Genomic DNA, 18,330 nt, shown 5'->3' with positions numbered 1-18,330 from the left:
TAGATATATAATAGATAGATAAATAATAAATACATAATAGATAGAAAATAGATAATAAATAGATAGATAATAGATACCGTAGATAGATAATAGATAGATAGATAAATAATTGATAGATAATAGATAGATAGATAGATAGATAGATATAGATAGATAGATAATCGATAGATAATAGATATATAATAGGTAATAAATAGATAGATAATAGATAGATAGATGATAGATAGAGAGATAATAGATAAATATCAGATAAATAGATAATAGATAGATAGATAGATATATTGATAGATAGATAGATAGATAGATAGAATATAGATCATAGATAGCTAGATTATAGACAGATAATAGATAGATAGATAGATAGATAGATAGATAGATAGATAGATAGATAATAGGTAGATAACAGATAGATATGTAAAGTGTATGTAAAAAAAAATTAAAACATTAATAGCATTTAACAATATTAAATTAAGATCTACACCTTTATTGTTAAAATATCTATTATTTATATTTGTTTTCTTGCTCCTAATTTTAAATTCATGATTAACTATTTCATATACTCATTAATGCATTATATATATACACACATCTATAGATCACATTTCATCTATTACACTCATTTGTATTAATGATTAATAATAATATTAATAATAATAATAATCCAGATTAGCCAGGCCTGTGTGTCCCCTCTCTCCTTATTAATAGGGTAGTATGGAGAGCACTACTCTCCCCTGTGATGTCACCGGCCTGTCTCAGCCAATCAGGGCTCAGCTGGCATTGATATTAAGGGAAAGTTAGAGTGTAGTCGCACACCCGGGCTTTTTCCTGTCATTGACATTTAATCTGAGTGGCAGATTCTCATGTAAAAACTGAAGATCCAATCTGCCACTTCTTAACTATCACGAAAAAGCACAAGTGCCAGAATTATCATCACAGATCGTGTGAATTGCTCCTTGCAGGCTGCAACAGGTAATTTTTTTCTTAATACTTGTGTAAATGGTGCTAATCCCAGGCTATCTGCTGTATTTGTTCTGCCTGTTTGCCGAGATATCCTATAGCCTTATCATTCATGTTATAAGCTGAGTTTTCCTGCAGAGAATTTACAACATTAAGATTTTAGAAATTTATCAAAACTAGAGAATAAAAATCCAAAGGTAAAATCCTCCGAATGCCATGGACTATAATAGACGTACAGTTCTCAGATGTGTTTGGCTGAATAGCTGGAAGTGTTCATTCTTTTCTTGTGTAATGGAAGAATGTGCTGCAAATAGTTGTGAGAATTGACAATCCTTTACCTTTACCCCTTGTGATTTGATCTTTTTTTTCGGAAGACCTTATAATTAGTGATTTTCAGCGGCTAGGGGAATAGGGAGTTGAGTTACAGTGCGCCGGTCACACCCTCCTCGGCTGATGAAAAACTTACTGAAGAAAATCGAATTTAAAGAGAGAAAAGAACTATCATGGCCTGACATGCTGGTATCAGAATGAAAACACTGGCACTTTAACAGAAAAATTACAAATAGATTGGAAACCTTTTCTATGCTGCAATCTTTACCTTTTTGGTTTACACTTTTCTGAAATTTATGTAGTATGAAAGAAAGAAGTAATAGATATACATTTTCTATACACATATTATATAGGTACATATATATATATATATAAATATATATATATGTATATACTTTTTCAAATTATAAGAATATTATAAAAATGTAATAAATATTTAAATATATTACATTATTACATTTGAAAAAAAGTAAAGTGTAATCTTTTATAAGTCGACTTTTTAGTGAAATTTTTTATTTTTCCATTTTTTTTTAAAGAACATTCAAAATAGTCTACATTTTTATATGCCGCAATTTATAAACAAATCTCAGAATAACAAATAAAGTGAAAAATAGCATTGAAAAATAAAAAAAAAAATACTTTATTGCTATATTTGCTCCTGAAGATCCGAGTTGAGCTACAGACTGGGATTTGCACTCCCTAATAAAAATTAATAAAGTCATCATTGAGCTGTTTAAAGCCTTGATGGTTAACGCAGATTAAACGTTACAAGTGTTTGGAACAGCTTGGGATGGCCCTTTTGCAGAAATCAAATTAATACTTAAATCCTTAATACTTAAAAAAAACTGAATACAGAAAAATTACTGTGAAAATTTTATAAAAAAAAAAAGGGAAAGCATAGAACTAAAAACTAAATTTAATAAGTCTAAAAAAGTTTTGAATTAATATATGATTTCTAGAAAGTGAAAAATATAATTACCTTTTGAAATACTTTAGACAGTGTCAGCTTGGTTGTACTCCTCTGCCATGTAAGAGGCTTGTGTGTATTTCTTTAAAATGATGAATTTACACTTAACTCAGTGTCCCTAACACTAAAGAACTTCAACACCGCCCCATATACACAAATAGTCATTGGTTCTCCTAGAGGCAAATGCATTTCAGTCTAACACGTCAGGAATGGTGTTTATCTCTAGGTTCAAAGTGATCTGGACAAGGGGACTTTAAGCATTTTTCTGGGTATTAAAAAAGGTGACTTGCAGAGCAGATATTAATGCAACGAGACACACATAGCACTGGCCCAAATATAGCAGGCGCAGAAACGCAAAACTAGTGCACTACTAATATATTATAAAGACACTGCGTTGTATTCATATGCAAAGGTTTACAAACGTTTCTTACAATTATAATGGTGAACACATTTACATATATAACTTGTAAAAACTAAATATTAGACACATTGTAAGGCAAACAAGAATAGCCAACACAGAACTGTATATAATAATACAATTTATATCTATCTATATAAAAAGAAAAATATATATGTATATATAAATTAATACATTAATACATATAGATACACAGATATTTATAGATATACATACATATTGAAACAATAATAGAAATTGAAATGGCAACAAAACAATAAAAATAATTTTCAGACTCATATTTATTATCATTAAATAAGAAGAATAACAGGCATTGTATTTGCATTTGCTTTTACATCTAAAATTCTATTCATATGTAAAATCAATAATAATGACAACCATGCATAAGTAATATTCATAAATTAATCAGAAACATAGTTCAGATTAAAGCGTGCATTCCCAATGGATTTTTAGAATTTCGTTTTTAAATATTTCTTATTACTTTTATGGAAACACACAAAGCGTTCAATATGCCATAAAATTGTTTTCTATAAAAGTTTCATAAAGACAATAGTATGTGTTGGGATAATTTATGTCTTTGTATGTTATTTTATTAGGGAAAAAACTTTTTTGTTGACCTTAGCATGTTCAGTAAAATGTATATTTGGTGACACCTTTAGATAGTTGTCTGTGACAACCTGGCAAGTGTAAATAGCTCTAGAGTATTAAAAAAAACTCTTTGGTGTAAATGAAATCATACAGATAGGAGCCTGGAGCACTCACCTTTGGTAAGTGTCATTGACACACACACCCCCAAGTATCCATTAAAATGACGTCATCTGCATTCAAGTAAAACCCTCCCCTTATACTTTTTTTTAAACCAAAACTAAAACTTTTTTTCTTCCTTTTCGAAGGGTACAAAAACCCCTCTTTGCCCCAGGCAGAAATAGGAGCATGATTTAAGAGAAGGCATTAGTTGGTGCTAATCCCAACAGTTGCTAATTGAAAACGGTCAGACAGAGGGATGGACAAATAGTTTCGTTATTTGATAGAAAAATGTGAAACAAAAGGGACAATGAGACTGGCCGACAAATGCATACACTGGGCAACTAGGAATTAAAAAAAATCTTCATTTTCATAGACTTCCTCTTTGAGTTGGAACCATGCATGTGCATCAATATAGAGAACAAGCAAAGGTTACCAATATACGGTTCGTACACTTCACTTACACTGAGCATACAAAGCAATCCTGTCATTAGAGCTGCTTCTATTAACCCTTGCCATGTTGACAAGAAGGGAAATCAGTTTTTAAATTAAGAAAAAAATGTAAAAAATGTTGTTCTCTTTCAAAGAACAAGACAACTTGAGTCTTTGCAATCTAAGTAAAATTCATTAAGCATGAGCCTACTGAAATAATCTGACCTTGGGCAACATGTGGCTAGACCAGGAACGATATGAAATTGATAAGGCATTATTGAACATATTTAGTATACATTTATAATTTAAGAGAAAATACAGAACAAGAGAATAGAACTAAAAGGGACATTTACGAAAACAATCATTTATATTTTACCTAAATGTTCACAATTAGACAATTTAAGTTTTAACTTTAAGACAATGAAAATTTCCCTTAATTTTAAAAGTACTTTTTTTTTACAATTTCTAATTCATCCACTGGGTAATATAGTTGTGAATTCTGATGCAAACCATAATATGCTGATAGGATAAACTATTGATTAATAAAGTCTTGTAACACTTTAATCTCTGTGTAAATGGAGGCTGTGAGCAGCTCAGTGCTGGTGTTCATAGTGGCTGGATCTCCCGGCTTCAGTTTGGATGTAGTGACTGCACACTACGTATCTTCTCCATGATATATTTTCAATTAGAGGTCAATTTATTAACCACTTAGTCCTCCGTGACATCTGGAATATGCAAGTGCAGTTTGGTGATACAATAACTAGGACGGGTAACCCAATGCGAAGGTTGCTCTTTTATTGATAACAACAATTTTCACCGGAGACAACATGAAATGAGGTTACACGGCAAAGGCTGGGATATGGCAATGACTAGGGGACGGCAAAGGCTGGGGGACGGGTGGACATGGGGTTTCAGCTCTTATACACACTTGGATTACAAGTGAGTGCACTGGCTTCAATTCTGCAATATTTTACAGCATATTAATGCATTGCACTGATATGCATATGAAAAGCCGATCTGCGAGAGGTAATTATGCCGCATTTTTTTTGCTGCATGACAGCTGGATAAACATAATTTCTAATAAACATCTCTAATTAGGGAGGAGGGATGGCGACAGGATTGGATTCTTTATGAAATAGCATCCAGCCTACACATATTTAGGGATACGTACTAAAATATGTAAAAAGAACCTTACAAAATTAATAATTTTCTCAAAATGTTTCCATTCTGTTCCCTATTTTCTTAGCAGTCTTGAAAACCAATAATAACCCCAAAGTTTTTTTTTCTTTTCTGGAAATAAAGGCCGCAGCCTTTTCCTTGTGAATTCTATTTTCTTAAGTAAGTTATAAGCAGCGGTGGAGGGTGTGACCAGTTCACTGTAACCCAATTCCCCATTCTCCTAACCATTGCAATGTGCTAATTATAAGGTCTTCTGAAAAAAAGATCAAATCACAAGGGGCAAAGGATTTAGCAATTTCACAAATATGTGCAGATCATTCTTTCAATAGGAAAGAAAGAACGAAAAAGGAAATATGAAAGAGAATGAATAAAGAAAGAAAGAGAAAACAGAAGATAGATTTGATGAGATGCCCTCACTCTGCTATCACAAAGCCCCACATTTGGCACAATGTAAAATAGCATAAACTCTTCAGGCTTCTGCACTTGGATCTGCTCTATATGTCGGCATAAGTTTCCCTGGCACCCCAGACGGTGAGGGTTGGGACAAGGTCTCCAGGTATTAGCTTACAGGGAACTACAATGAGGGGCACTGCTTGAGCCGCTGTGAGGGGGCACCGCTGGGCACCGAAGCCGTGTGTAGGCCGAGAGAGGACAGAGAGTGACAGGCAGGCAGCTCATTATCCTGCTCCCATTCACTAACATGCAAACTCTCTGGCAGAGTCGTTTGTCTCCCTATTGTAGTCTATGTAAGAATGCAATGCTTGTCAGCCCTCTCATTCACTGTCCACATACTTTATTGATGAGATGTGACTTTTAACACTTTCACATGTCAAGAAAAGTCAAGTGTACACATCTAATACTTCATTTTCTCCACTTCTCCTTGCATTCTCCGTCCCTCTCCCCACCGAGGCTTGTTTTATTGTTAACTTTATTTCAGTCTCTTTTTTTCTCCATGCTTGAAACTTGTGAAATTAACAATTAAGGCAACCAGAGATCAAGCTGGTACTTTAAGTGTAACGTTAAAACTTGCACCCAGGGGTTGCTTTGGAGTGTACTGAGGTGTGTATTAATAGTGTACCACTCTACAAATGTACTTTCTGGTGTGTGGTCAAAATACTAAAAAGCGTTAACTTATTAGGACATGATGGCTGTCACCTCCCAAAGCCACAAATCAAGGCGCTATTGTCCAACAGAAAAATTGCAAACTTGTGTTAAAATATATACAGCCATATATGTATGTGTGTATATATATATATATATATATATATATATATATCTACACACACACACATATATACACATACATATATATATAAATTCACACACACACATAAATATATATACACACACATGTATATATATATATATATATATATATATATATACATATATATAAATTCACACATATATACACACACATATACACACACATATATTTATATATATTTATACCCACACACATATATATATATAAATTCACACACATATATATACACACACACACACACATATATATTTATATACACACACACACATGTATATATATATATATATGTATATATATATATATAAATTCACACATATATATATATATACACACACACACACATATATATATACACACGCACGCATATATGTATACATATACACATATATATTGCTAACATGTCACGGTGCTTGACATGTCAGTTTGGGAGCTGAATCATTTTATATAAGGGAGTGAATAAAACTCCACTTTTTTTTCACTTGGACCCCTTAAGTGTTGCCCTCATTTTGTATATATATTTAGTGAAAAAAATATATATATAAATCTATATCTATCAATATATATACATATATGGGTATGTGTACATAACTGTGTGTGTCATGCCCTTTCTATACGTATAACAGTATCAGCACTGGCAACTTTAGCACAAGCACAGCATACAGAACACGATATCTACAGGAACAGCAGAGCTGAATTTGTAATGCAGCCATTACTTAAGACACCACATTGTCAGGCAGCAGTGGAGCTCGGCTTCCTCTGTTTATACTATTTCAGCACATATCACGCACATATATATAATGCTTCTTCTTTACCTGCGGGAAAATAGAATTCATTCCACTCTGAAGAAGATTGCACAATTATCTCGCATAAAGGTCAAAGTGACTCTTAATTTTGATGACGTCTTAGATTAAAGAAAAAAAAATACTTTAGTCAACAATGACACGTGGAAGAAGTTTGTAATTGTTTGCCAAGGACACTTAAGGCGACTCAGTCAATACACTTAGTGAGTGGAGAATTTGCTCCTAAAGTCTTGGGACAGGGTCTTCTTTAAAACAAAAAAAAAAAAGGAAAAGACTGGCGTTCTTACATGGCTGGGGGCAATTCCCAGCTTACAATGCTCCTGTCTCCCAAATATTTATGCTCTTAACATGTGAATGATATTTTGCTTATCCCTATTGTCTACTGAGGCTTTTTTTCTCCAAAATGCAAATGTCCCACATTCACACTTAAAATGGCCCTTTTACAACAAAACGCAGCTTACAAGGAAAATTATTTCACTCCTATTGTGAGCAGTGCACATTCACAGCGGCTTCATTCAGATAGGAACACGACTTGTCAGGTAGTGATACCTTCTAGTGCATCAGAGGAGTCATTAAAAAAAAGGAAGCAAAAAATAAATGGGGGGTATCCATCTTCAAAAGTTGCACTGAAGAGCCATCTGATTTAATCCTGAAGAAATGATTTGAGTGCGGTCCAATCATGAAATCTTGAATTACTGCTTCACAAATTGTGACACACACACACACATACACAGGTGCACACATGCACACACATACAAATACACACACATACATATACACACGTGCGCACATGCACACACACAACATACACAAACATACACACACACATACAAACACACATACAAACACACACATACATACATACACACATACATACACACAAACAAACACACATACATGCACACACATACATACACATACATACACACACATACATACATAAACACAGGTGCGCACATGCACACACACATACAAACACACATACATACACACACATGCATATACACATGTGCACACATGCACGCACACATGCACGCACGCACACATACACACACATACATACATATACACAGGTGCGCACATGCACACACACACATACAAACACACAACATACCCACACATGCACACACACATATATACACACACATACATACACACACACATACATACACACTTGCACACAGACACACATACACACACATGCACACACACATACACACACATATACACACACACATACGCGCGCACACGCAGCTATAGGGAGAGAAATCAGTACACAACAAAAAATCTGTGCCGTGAAAAAAAAAAGTGTATTCATATTGAAAGAAAGGAGCCAATGGAGGCATGCACTGGGGGAGCAGCCAATAGGCATGTGCAGGGCTAGCCCCGGTGCTTTGCATAAAGCAATATTTTGTGTGTGGAGTAGTCAGTGCATTTGCATGTCTAGAGTGATTAGTGGGTTTGAAAGCAAAGCCCAAGCACTGCCTCATTTCCCGCTCTGGTGGTGGAGGAGAAGCAGGAGGAGGAAGTGTTTTACTGGGACATGATGACAGGGGTCAGCCTTTACTAATGGGCCAGTGAAGAACAGTGGAGGTGAGGCAACTAGGAGCAAGCACACATACATTAATACACATGAAGCATCACCAATCAGTATAGGTGTGCACGGTGCCTGTGCACTGCTCTCACACTCTCCCTGCCTCCCTGACAGTTCTTCTTATTGTCAATCTCTATCTCCTCCTCAGAATCTGACCAACAACAACAAGGAGGCTCATCCCTGGGAGACAGAGAAGGAGAGGAAGGGGAGCTGCTTCATCCTTCCTGGGCACTACAAAATAAATCAGCAACTCTTTATTAAGCAACACCCCAGTTACCAAGAGGAGCCTGCAAACATAGGATGCCTCTTCCAGGTGAGCTGCCGTGCCCGCTGCGAGGCTCCGGACTGTGCACACGCCACGTCTTGCCTGCACAGTTTTACTTCTTCTGGCACACTCAAGTGTCCAACTTTGCTATAGAGAGGGCAGCGATGCTCGGGATTCTATGTTGTATAGCTTTATGTATGATTTATCTTATATGTAAGATTTTGGATATAGGTAATAATACAATTTACAAGGCGCTATGGGAATACCCTAAACAGCCATCATTGTAAATGGCCAATATATAGATTTACTTTTTTCCCCTTGGAGATTTTGGAAGTACCACGTGTGGACATCCATCTAACATATCTCATACATATTTGTAAATATATGAAATGACCATGGTATAAAGTAATATGCCGCTCTGAATTGAAACCAACAATATCCTTAATTTTCACCAAATTCAGAAAGGTCTTGTGCTGCCTTTACTTAGCAATGTAGCCCACTTGTAATGTGTGCAATGGCAGGGCACTGACCATCCATTAGGCTGTACATTTATGGTGGGATTGTGGAAAGTTTGTGGCTTTGTGCTATGTAAATATAGTGGGATTAGTACTCCTCATAAGCAGGTGATGTGGAAATTATCACCCCCTTACACCGTGTACAGACACACTCTGGTGTGGGGGGAACAGGCGGATTTGTTTATGAGTTTGTAGAAATCATTGTGAAGTTTGTGGAAGCGGATTTGTTACATCGTATCACTGTTAGTAAATCTTGTCACTTGTTACATTGTGGTAAATTTATCATTAGAATTATTAAAATATCATTTCCGCGTTACACAATTTATTATTATTAAAAATTAATTTGCTCCTTTGTAGTAACCATATTGTAAATAATACAACATAATACAAGGTGCATTTCTTTAGTACTGCAGCACATTGTGTCAGTGCGTGTGCTAGAACAAGGCCATGCCTGTTGCTATTTGCACAAATTGGTTTTACAATTAACATGATAGCTGAAATGATGATTTTGTGGCATTTTAGGAAGGTTAGGCTTTTACTCGATTTACATAATAAATTGACTCTGCAAACTGTCCGCAGCCTGGATTAAGCATGTTGTTATAGGCGAGATTAGTGGTGTTCTGTGCAGGAGTCTTACAAGGGATATGCTCGGTTACCCAGAAAACAAGTGTTTACAAATCAGTGTCCTCAGCCACCGGCCCGGAATATGAAGGAAACTGGTTACACTGCTGCATTATTAATATCAATCACTGGAAATAGTCACCAATTATCTGCCAGTGGTGAGAAATCTTACTTGGGTCACATTTACTGGTGCCAAGTTTCCAAATATTAGTTGGGGACATTAATATTCATTTTGCATATAAAAGAAGCACAGCAGCAATTTGGAAGAGACAGGCAAACGCTTATTTTTATTTCATTTTATGCGACCATCATCCCCTTTTTATTCCTTATTACTGAAACCATCCAGTGCCTTGTCTTTTGTGATTGTCTATTGCCAATTGAGCTCCCCACAGAGCTGTTGTGTGCCTTTATCAAACCCCTAACAACCCGCACCAGTAACACAATTACCTTCCAAAAATATTCACAGAAATAAATGCTATTTTCCTATTTTATTGCTAAATATCTGCTACAACATCGTGGTCCTAACACAAAACAGGAAGAGTTAACTGAGGAAAAAAGGGGAGATTTGCTGTAAGTTTTATTCTAGAACTGGGCTGTTGCCTTTGCTTTGCATTCATCGACTTTGGTTTTGGGTAGATGGTGCAGAATGAAAATCATTGTAGGCTTTGTTAAGTAGCCTCACCCCCTCCTGGTTTTACTTTTTAAAGCCAGATCGACAACGTGTGTCATTGTACAGTCAGCGACGGAAAGATCTAAACTGCTAAAACTTAAAAGTTACTTGCAGAAAAAGAAGCTGAAAATTTGAAAACTGACGATCAGCGCTCGCCCAGCTGTTAGCGCTCACTCCTTATCTAATTAGCAGGCAACACTCTGGTTTCTATGGTAATACTTTGCCCTATAATTATTTTTCCCCTAAAATATTGAAATCTTTTAAAAAAAAAACACACATTATTTTTGCAGTGTTTTTTTCTAATTAGAGATAACAGAAAAACAAATTTGGGAAAATAAAATAAAAACTTTACGGTGATTCAAGCTTTCAAGATAATTGTGGAAAAGTATGTAACACAATTGCACTGATGTTTTTAATGTATTTTTTCTCAATCTAATTCACCTCTTTTTTTTTGCCTTAGAGGAAGGATACTAGGAGCAGATGCTGAAGTGTGTACTACATTTGGGAGAGGAAAAGCAAATATCAGGTAAGATGCCGAAAATGAAAAAAAATGATCATTTTTTGTTATAATTTATATATATATATATATATATATATATATATATATATTTAGTTAGCGCCACAGTAACATTTACACATACTTTACATCTAATTATATATATATATATATATATATATATATATATAATACAATGTCAGAATGCTATGTGCAAGTTAAGATATGTTGCAGTTTAATATATGTATGTGTATATATACGTAAATATATATATGTGATATGTGTATATACATATATACATATATATCTATACACACACATAAATGGATATATAAATATATATATATATACACACACACATTCAAACATATATATATACACACACACATACAGAACATACATACCCTAGATGCTTAAGGTTAAAATTACAAATATTTCTGAATAAAATCTTAATAATGTAATTATCAATAATGATCCAGATAATTTTTATACACATGATTATATTTTTATACACAGAATTGAATATACTTATTTATTTACACTCTTTATTAATCTATTGTAGCACCTTTTTAGAAATTACAATACATTTTTTATAAAATATTTTAAGCCACAATATATTTAAAAAGAAATGGTGCAACAGCATTAAATCTTCTGCTCATTGATGGACATATAAAAGCTGGTTTTTAATTAATAGGAAATGTGTTTATTTATTAATAGAATCCCTTGGAGTCACCACGTGGGAATTTACTGCAGATCATCACCACCACCATGCAGAACAGTAAGTAATGAATCACTAAGGAATAAATGCTATTAGTCTATTGTTTTATCTGAGGGGCATCAATCAATTAAAGTGGGTGATTTATTTTATGACCCCTCTAATATTTTACTGAGCGCTTGTTAAGAGACTTGGGCTAAATTGTCCCAGTTATTTACAATGGCAGCTGGTAGTAGAGGAGCTTTGCAGGAAGAGTTTTTATGGCTGATGATTTAGTTTGGGTTATATTTGCTTCTGAATGTTTTAGTCTTTTGCCCATCTGACTAAACTATTAGTATTGTGGTCTCTACTATTTTGGGCTTCAGAATAAATTGTTGTCACTTGGGGCCAATGTTCATAAAGTGGATTCAGCTTTGTCTTTGGAAATTGGCTGGAAAATATAATTTGTTTAGTTCAGTAGCAAGTAGTTATTTTTTAATATTAAGTCGTCTCAAAATATTTGGGAGAAATCTTGTCTGTGTTTAAAAATATTTTAAGGTGATTTATGTCCATATATCGATCTTTGTCTCTCTTTACATGAGTGGACTTGTTAAACTATAGATAATACTTTGAGACTAGTTCAGAAATTTCTGATTGGTTCTAAAAGATTGGTTTCCAAGAAAAAGCATTTTTTGCTATCCTGAAATAAACATCTTTTTGCAGCTATCATAATATATATATATATATATATATATATATATATATATATATATATATATATATATATACACATTTATGTGTTTGTGTGATTGGTGTAGTTTATTTTTTATGTCTTCTTTATTTAATAATGTATATATTGCTGTGTCCACTGCATTTAAAGATGTTTGGTTGGTAAATGGTTAGTGAACTTCGTGCCAATCTGTGCATCCTATAAGGTAGCATTGTTAGAGGGATGTGTCGCATTTGTGAAAGATGCCGTTACGCGGTGCCTTGTGATCTGCTCGGAGGTGTCCTGCATTGACTAAGCCTCTTTTTTCTGTGTAAAGGTCACTATTAATATCTTTGTAGCTTTATGTGACAACAATTCCTGGGTGTATAAAATTCAGGGAGTCCAAATCAACACCATATGCTTTCTTATTAGCTGCCTAGGAGTGGCTAATGATTGCCACGGAGGCAGCTCTACAACCTTCCCTTGGGAAATCACATCTTGATTAAGGCTTTAACCTTTTAAGTGAAATTTTAGTATTTCACCATTGTCAGTGTCAATTTTTAAGTTGATAAATGGTCTTTGCAAATGACATTCCTGTAGGGGATGAAAGCTGAACACTGGTCCCTGCAAATCCCAATAAGAAGAGGAGTTGTCTTGTAGACAAGTCTATATGGACACGTATGAAAGCCAAGATCCTGTGAAATGCTAGGTGCCCCAAATAAATTTTTTCATTGCATTATAAAGTATCTATTTATTAGTATTTATTATAAGCCCCAAACTCTATATTCTAAGGTTTATCAATTTGTAGGACCATCCTGGAGCTGGTTGCTATTGGCCAAATTGAGGTGTAGAGGTTTGAAACATTACACTATATGTGATATGCAAGTGGGAATCTTTTGGTGGGTTTTGGATGTCATATATTGGCAAACCTTGAGGAGGTCTGGATTTTTAAGACCATAGCTTGGGGTGAATTTTTAAGGTGTCAACCAAACCTTATAGAAAATTACAGTAATAGAATAAAGTGGATGTCAGTAGTAATCCAGGCTCCCTCATTTGTGGTGTTCATCCAGATCCCCCACCCTCCCTCTACCTTGAAATAAAATGTGTCTTTCCCTTAAAGTAACTAGTGTTAGCCTTATCTCCAGCCTGAGTGATCTCCAAATCCGGATAGAAAGGGTCGTTTTTATCATAGTACCATTTGTCCTGACGATGCAATTTTCAAAAGCAGAGCACTGTCATAAAGTGACATGTCTGCCACAAGTACTTCAAATGATCTTTTCAATTAGCCTTCCATGCATGATCTGGGGCGACTTCCGCCTATTTCCAGAAATTAAGCTCAAACTTGACGTGCAGCTAGCTTTATTTTAAAGACAAATGTCACAAAGACTCATCATACTTTCCCCCTTCTTCTATATTTGGTGCTTATTTATTTGCTAAGAAGCCAGAGCCTCCTGCAAGTCCATTTATTATCAGTAGTCTGCAAGCTGAGGAGCACACACATCTCCTTGCTTCCTTCTTCTCCAGGGAAACTGTCTCAGCTCTGAGACTTCAGGTTTGAGGATTTTTTTTTTTTTCTAATGAAGTAAACTACTATAATATCTGAGCACAAAGGAAGGGGAGCTCCAGCCCATGTCTGAAGAGGACTCTCAGGGTATTTATAAGACCTTCTCTGTAGAGTAGGGTCTGAACTCCGCCACTTCTTGTGCCATTTCTTTGCATTAGTTAAAGTGGTCACTGCCATTGGAACCTTTTGTCGTTTTTGTGCGAATGATGATGTTATTTGATGGTGAGGTTGGATTTAATTGTTTTTCTGCTTGATGTAATTAGCTAGAAGCTACTTGTTTTTTGGTGGAATAGAAAAGAAGGTTTGGGGATTTGTAGAGATAGACTGTTGCAAATGATTGGCGTTTTTAAATATTTATTAGATATGGATCTTCAAATATTTGGCTTTTATTGAATATATCTAGGTTAACTATAACTGTCTGCAGGGTGCACCCCCCACTGTGGCTTAGGGGTGCATGATATTTTGGTGGTGTCACAGAGTAATATAGTAGTTGTTACTATGTTTTATTCTCAGGTCACAGTGGAGTGAATCAGCTCGGTGGAGTGTTTGTGAACGGTAGACCCTTGCCAGATTCTACCAGGCAGAAGATAGTGGAGTTGGCACACAGTGGAGCAAGACCTTGTGATATTTCAAGAATCTTGCAGGTGAAAATGCTTCTTGCTTCCCAACTGCTCTGATTACATATTGATGCCCATCTGTTACCATTCTATTCCCTCCTCTATCGATATATAAATATTTCTCCAGCTTATTAATACATCTGCTTATCAAAAATTATCCCAATTTTTAAAAATTTTTTAAATAATAATAATAATATTAATACATTGGCTTGACGCCATTTAATATGCTGCACCCTAGATCTAATTATATTCTTATGCTTTGGCTCTGATTAAACCCAAGTTATTCCTACATATATTGGAGGATTAGGCAGATTTAAATAGGAAATTAATAATATTTTAAAATGTTTTCTAATATTTAGACGTTGAGTTTCTAGGGCCATAAATGTAATTCTAAAAAAAAAAAAAAAAAAAAATAAGAAAATAAAAAAAAGAAACAGACATAAGTTCTCATACCATTGAAGGTATATTTTTGTATTATAGAGCCATGCAGATGCAAAAGTGCCAGTGCTGGATAGTCAAAACGTAAGCTTGTCATTGTTTAATGCCTTCTATAAAATTGTACTATTGTCTTGAAATTATTAATAATGTGATTTGTTGTTTGTTTCTCCGTACAGGTGTCAAACGGTTGTGTGAGTAAGATATTAGGGAGATATTACGAGACTGGATCCATCAGACCAAGAGCCATCGGGGGAAGCAAGCCTAGGGTGGCCACTCCGGAGGTGGTCAGCAAAATAGCCCAATATAAAAGAGAGTGCCCCTCCATCTTTGCCTGGGAGATCCGAGACAGGTTACTGTCTGAAGGCGTCTGCACTAACGATAACATCCCCAGTGTAAGTTACTGTTCTCAATGGAGACGCACTCAACATGTTTGATAGGGTTGTGGGGATGTACCCACAAAACTGCATCACTTACACTGAAAGGAGAGCTCTGTTCTGAGCATCATAAATAATGGCAGAACATCTCGTGTTAAGTCGTCTCTTCTTATTGAAGAGGTATGGAATAATCAAAAAAAGGAAAAATGTCACAATAATTGTAAGCTAAATCCCATTCATCATCCCTGATGAAATGCATTGGCCATAATATACTGACAATCAGCCTCGATGGAGGGCACCATCCATTCAGACCCCTACGGCACGGAGATCGTGGACTGTACATATAGTACACAGTGAGATAATTGTCACATCCAGGACAAGAGCTCATAACCTTATCCCCATCACTATTCATCCTGCAGGTATCATCAATAAACAGAGTATTGCGCAACCTGGCTAGCGAGAAGCAACAGATGGGTGCAGATGGCATGTATGACAAGCTGAGGATGCTGAACGGACAAACAGGGACTTGGGGGACCCGGCCTGGTTGGTATCCGGGTACATCAGTGCCAGGCCAGCCTACACAAGGTAAATATTTATGCACGTTCAATATTGGACTCGGGATGTGGACACGAGACTCTGAGAATGCGCTAATGCTAAATATTGTAGCGGAATTATAATTAGGCTAAGGGCTAGCAAGGTCTCATCTGCGTAGAATGATTATACATGTGGACTGGAAACGCTGCAGCGCTACTGGGCTCATTTTGGAAAATATACATAAGTGATTAAGATGGTGGCTCATAATGGATCTGCGCTACCCTCGCGAGGGTGTATGGAGGACTATGTTATATGAAGAGTTAATGATGTATTGTAATCATTTGCAAATACAAGAATTTGAACATAAAATATTGGCAAGGATTTGCGTGAGCTGAATTTTGATTGTGGTGTTTTGGAGTCATTGGTGCAATATTGTAGCACTTAAAATCTATACGTTCAAGCCATCTTGGTACGAGGTTATTGATTTACTATTACACTGGCATCATATGATAAGTGTGTAATGCTGGGATGTATATACATTGGCGAGGAGTTTGTCAGATGTAGCAGAGCTGAGAGGGTTATGTGGTACAACACACATAGCAATGCCGGGGAAACCATATTGTTTGACCTTAACGCTCTTATGACGAGAATGGCCAGATTACCTCCGCGACATCTGTATGTATAAGGCAGCGGTTTTGTGGCTGAACGCCGATTTTATCTGAGGATTACGAGCATGGGATTGGGGATAAATGGATTTATTTTCAAGGCTCACATGGACCTTAATTGGTTGGGAGGTAATAATCCTTAGCCGATATCTCCAAGGTAGTAGATGTGGCGCAGTATTGTCGTGGCGCATTATTCCAGACCCCATACAAGGAATATGCCCAGTATCTGCCACAATAGATGTTTCTGTCACACACAAGAATTAGTTATGGGAAGAAGAATTCTGTGCCGATGTAATTGCTCATTAGAGATCGTTTTGTTTCTCATTAAGGAGACATGAATAAAGCGTCTAGTTTTAGGGGCAGCTGTAGAAATGTTTCACAGGAGACCCTTGGACACGATACGTCTCCGCTTGCCAATTAGAAAAACAATATAAGAAGAAGGGGGCTAAGATGGGAAAGTGGGGTTCCCCGAGTATCCTGATTAGTCCCAGCACTGCTGAGCCTGATATTATGTGTCACCTAATATTCCTTCACACCGCCATGAATGGGGCTGCCAGGTCCCTACATCTCACGTTAGGAGGTCAGCGGAGGTCCTAAGATGGTCACTTATTAATATAGTTTTCCAAAATATTTGGCTCAATGAGTGTCCAAATATGATGCAAATATGATTACAGATGAAGCAGAGCAGAGTTTGTCATTTGGCACGAAAGACTGTTACTATTCGTCATTATTAGCCTTTGGCTGTTAACACATTTCATTGTGCTAAAAAAATGGGATTTAAAAAAATGCTTTTTAGTTCATGGCTGGAAAGGAATATTGTTTTATTGTGAGTACAACACAATTATTTCTAAAAGTTTATTAAGAACAATGATTATAATGGAAAACCGCAAAATGTGTATGCAAGTAATAGAGAGTATGTACTGAATTTATAGAGATAGCTTTCTGTATAAGATATTGCTGTGAGTTAAATAGAAAAGTAACTAAATACACAATGCATAGAATGTATGCTGGGATATTATATGTATAAATATATTTACAACACGATATAGATGCATGCTTATATATATAGCATTTACATTATGATAATATATCTACATATGTCGTAGATATGGTAGACAAGTAGATAGATATGATAGATGAAAAATAGATGAATTAATAGATATGGGATACATAGACAGACGTGATAAATAGATAATGTGATAGATATATGATAGATAAATATGTGATAGGTAGGTAGATAGACATGTATAAAAAGGGACTAGCAGCGCTCTAATTCCAAAAAAATGATGGTGTTTATTAGTCCAACATGGCAATGTTTCGGTTCATGTGTGAACGTTTCTCAAGCCAAGGCAAGTAAGATTCACACATGAATGGAAACATTGACATGTTGGACTAATAAACACCATCTTTTTTTGGAATTAAAGTGCTTCTAATCCCTTTTTTATACATGTCTATTGGATTGGGATTTGACTGGGAAGCT

The 18,330-nt window shown here is 35.6% G+C and overlaps 1 protein-coding gene across 9 annotated transcripts in view; it reads left to right on the top strand.

Annotated features, from left to right (window-relative positions):
* Nucleotides 1-807: 807 nt before the first annotated feature.
* The window catches only part of PAX6 (paired box 6), a 32,584-nt gene continuing 15,061 nt past the window's right edge, over nucleotides 808-18,330 (top strand). For 2 of the 9 annotated variants that reach the window (XM_077288078.1, XM_077288073.1), the window contains exons 1-7: nucleotides 8,523-8,687; nucleotides 8,837-9,001; nucleotides 11,220-11,285; nucleotides 11,973-12,033; nucleotides 14,736-14,866; nucleotides 15,454-15,669; nucleotides 16,071-16,236. In XM_077288078.1, the coding sequence (XP_077144193.1) occupies nucleotides 12,024-12,033; nucleotides 14,736-14,866; nucleotides 15,454-15,669; nucleotides 16,071-16,236 (523 nt within the window). In that variant the 5' untranslated portion in view covers nucleotides 8,523-8,687; nucleotides 8,837-9,001; nucleotides 11,220-11,285; nucleotides 11,973-12,023. Of the gene's footprint in view, nucleotides 970-8,518; nucleotides 8,688-8,836; nucleotides 9,002-11,219; nucleotides 11,286-11,972; nucleotides 12,034-14,119; nucleotides 14,310-14,735; nucleotides 14,867-15,319; nucleotides 15,362-15,453; nucleotides 15,670-16,070; nucleotides 16,237-18,330 lie in introns of those variants that run through there. The other 7 variants (XM_077288076.1, XM_077288071.1, XM_077288075.1 and 4 more) reach the window with 7 other exon arrangements.

The sequence above is a fragment of the Ranitomeya variabilis genome, chromosome 2 (assembly GCF_051348905.1).
Source record: "Ranitomeya variabilis isolate aRanVar5 chromosome 2, aRanVar5.hap1, whole genome shotgun sequence".
In the NCBI taxonomy this organism is placed as follows: Eukaryota; Metazoa; Chordata; class Amphibia; order Anura; family Dendrobatidae; genus Ranitomeya; species Ranitomeya variabilis.
This window is presented reverse-complemented; position numbering and strand designations above follow the sequence as displayed.